The 1,965-nt window shown below is 43.2% G+C and overlaps 1 protein-coding gene across 1 annotated transcript; it reads left to right on the forward strand.

The window, feature by feature from the left end:
• The first annotated feature begins 125 nt into the window (after positions 1 to 125).
• LOC108496377 (taste receptor type 2 member 9-like) lies at positions 126 to 1,067 on the forward strand. Its single transcript, XM_017813020.1, has one exon. It carries the CDS (start codon positions 126 to 128, stop codon positions 1,065 to 1,067), a length of 942 nt encoding a protein of 313 aa, XP_017668509.1.
• The last annotated feature ends 898 nt before the right edge of the window (positions 1,068 to 1,965 follow it).

Raw genomic sequence — 1,965 nt, forward strand, 5'->3', positions numbered from 1 at the left:
CACCAGCAGCTCTATAAAGCTCCTCTTTCCACACCTGACACTCAGGCAACAGCAGACACTGACCTGTGTTTGGCATTGGTGCAACAGCCCCCTTGTCCAGCACAGCACTGCTCCCAGCTCCCAGGATGGAAGCTTCTCACTCTCCAGAGCAATCCACTGTCACTTCATATGCTGCCACATCTGTGGCTGTTGTCACCCTTGAGGCGTTTGCTGGCATGTGGATAAATGCTTTCATTGTTTCTGTGATTTGTGTGGCCTGGGTCAGAAAGAAAACCTTGAACTCTAATGAGAAGATCTTGATGGCTTTGGGTTGCTCCCGGTTTTGGTTTTTGTGCATTGCATGGGTATATTTCTTTCTCTCACTAATTTACGCCAATTATCTTCATGTTCATCCCATATTTGAACTAGCTGAGAGTGCTCCGAGCTTTCTAAATTATTCCAACTTTTGGGTTTCAGCCTGTCTTTGTGTCTTTTATTGCATAAAAATTGCCAATTTCAGAAACAGCTTCTTCATCTACCTGAAAGTCAAAATTGACAGGATTGTGCCCTGCCTCTTGTTGGGGTCTGTGCTTTTCTCCCTGGTTGTCGGAACCATTCTCTACGATGCCATTGATAAAATTTTCTGTAAGAACCTCAATTTCACCTGCCAAGGAAGGATCTGGAAAGCAAGTATCAGCACAGAAGAACATTTTTTCCGCCATTATTTTATCATTGGTTTTGGATATGCCACTTCCTTCACAGCAGTCATCTTTTCTGCCCTTCTCCTTCTCTTTTCCCTCTGGAGACACAAACGCAACATGCAGAAGGACCTCAGCATGGATGCCCACATCAAAGTCATGAAATCCATTTACTCCTTTTTCATAATGTTCAGCATCAACTTTATATGTTTGATCTTGACACTGATTTATGCAATGAAGAGCCAAACTCTCATGGTGTTCCTTTTTTACATATTTCAGCACGCTTTTCCAGGTTTTCATTCCCTTATTGTGATTTTCAGCAATCCCAATCTGGAAAAAACACTGCTAAAGATTCTATCCTGTTTCAAATGCAAGTTTTGCATGAAGTAGACATAGTACAAAAGCTGGACCCTTTGCAAAATATGGATTTGATATTTCAAACCAATCCATTAATTTCCAGTGCAACTCTGTACCCAGTGTAGATGTTACAGATGTTCAGAATATATCATTCAAAGTCTTTGAACTAATATTACTGTGATTTAAGTATGTTATTATTCTCATTTAATTTAGATAGTTTACAGGGCTAAATTACTGTCAATAGCAAAGACACGTAGATCTTGTATACACTGACTGGCTGCAAAAGAGCAATAACAGTAGTGCAAACTTGTCAGAAATGCTTTGGCATCTGTTGATTGAAAAGACTGAACTAAACAACAGGTTTATTTCAATTTTGGTTTGAGGGTCTTGCTGCTGTGGCCCTCTCCTAGTGTAACATGATGAGCTGTATCACTGTCTGGCAGTGGTTGATAACTGATGGGTGAACATGTTGATCCCTGTCACTCTCCACGGGTGGTCACTGACACACAAACAGTGATGCAGGAATGGCTGTGGGGAGCACAGGTGGGTGCAGAGCCCTCTGCCCACACCAGCCCTGAGGGTCCTCTCTCCCCACTTCCTGCCAGAAAACAATTGCCCGGCTCTGTGTGACTGCTCTCCTGCTCTGCTTTTACTTGTAGATGAGATTGACTCTTTTGAGTGGAGTCTGGCTCAGGAAAACACCCGGGAAAGTGGGTTTTTTGCTGGGTCAGTGAGAGGAGGAAGGAGTGGGAGAGAAAACTCATTATGAACAGACTACAACCACCATTCTGCTTTCCCTTGTGCTGCTGTGGGGGAGGAGGTGGAAAAGCTGGAAATGAAAGAGTGAAGTTGAGCCTTGGATGAATGGGGGATGGACACAAGGGCTCTAGCTTTGTGTTTGTTCCTCATCATCCTACTCTATTTCCAATAG

The sequence above is a fragment of the Lepidothrix coronata genome, unplaced genomic scaffold, assembly GCF_001604755.1.
Source record: "Lepidothrix coronata isolate B3197 unplaced genomic scaffold, Lepidothrix_coronata-1.0 Scaffold39, whole genome shotgun sequence".
Taxonomy (NCBI): domain Eukaryota; kingdom Metazoa; phylum Chordata; class Aves; order Passeriformes; family Pipridae; genus Lepidothrix; species Lepidothrix coronata.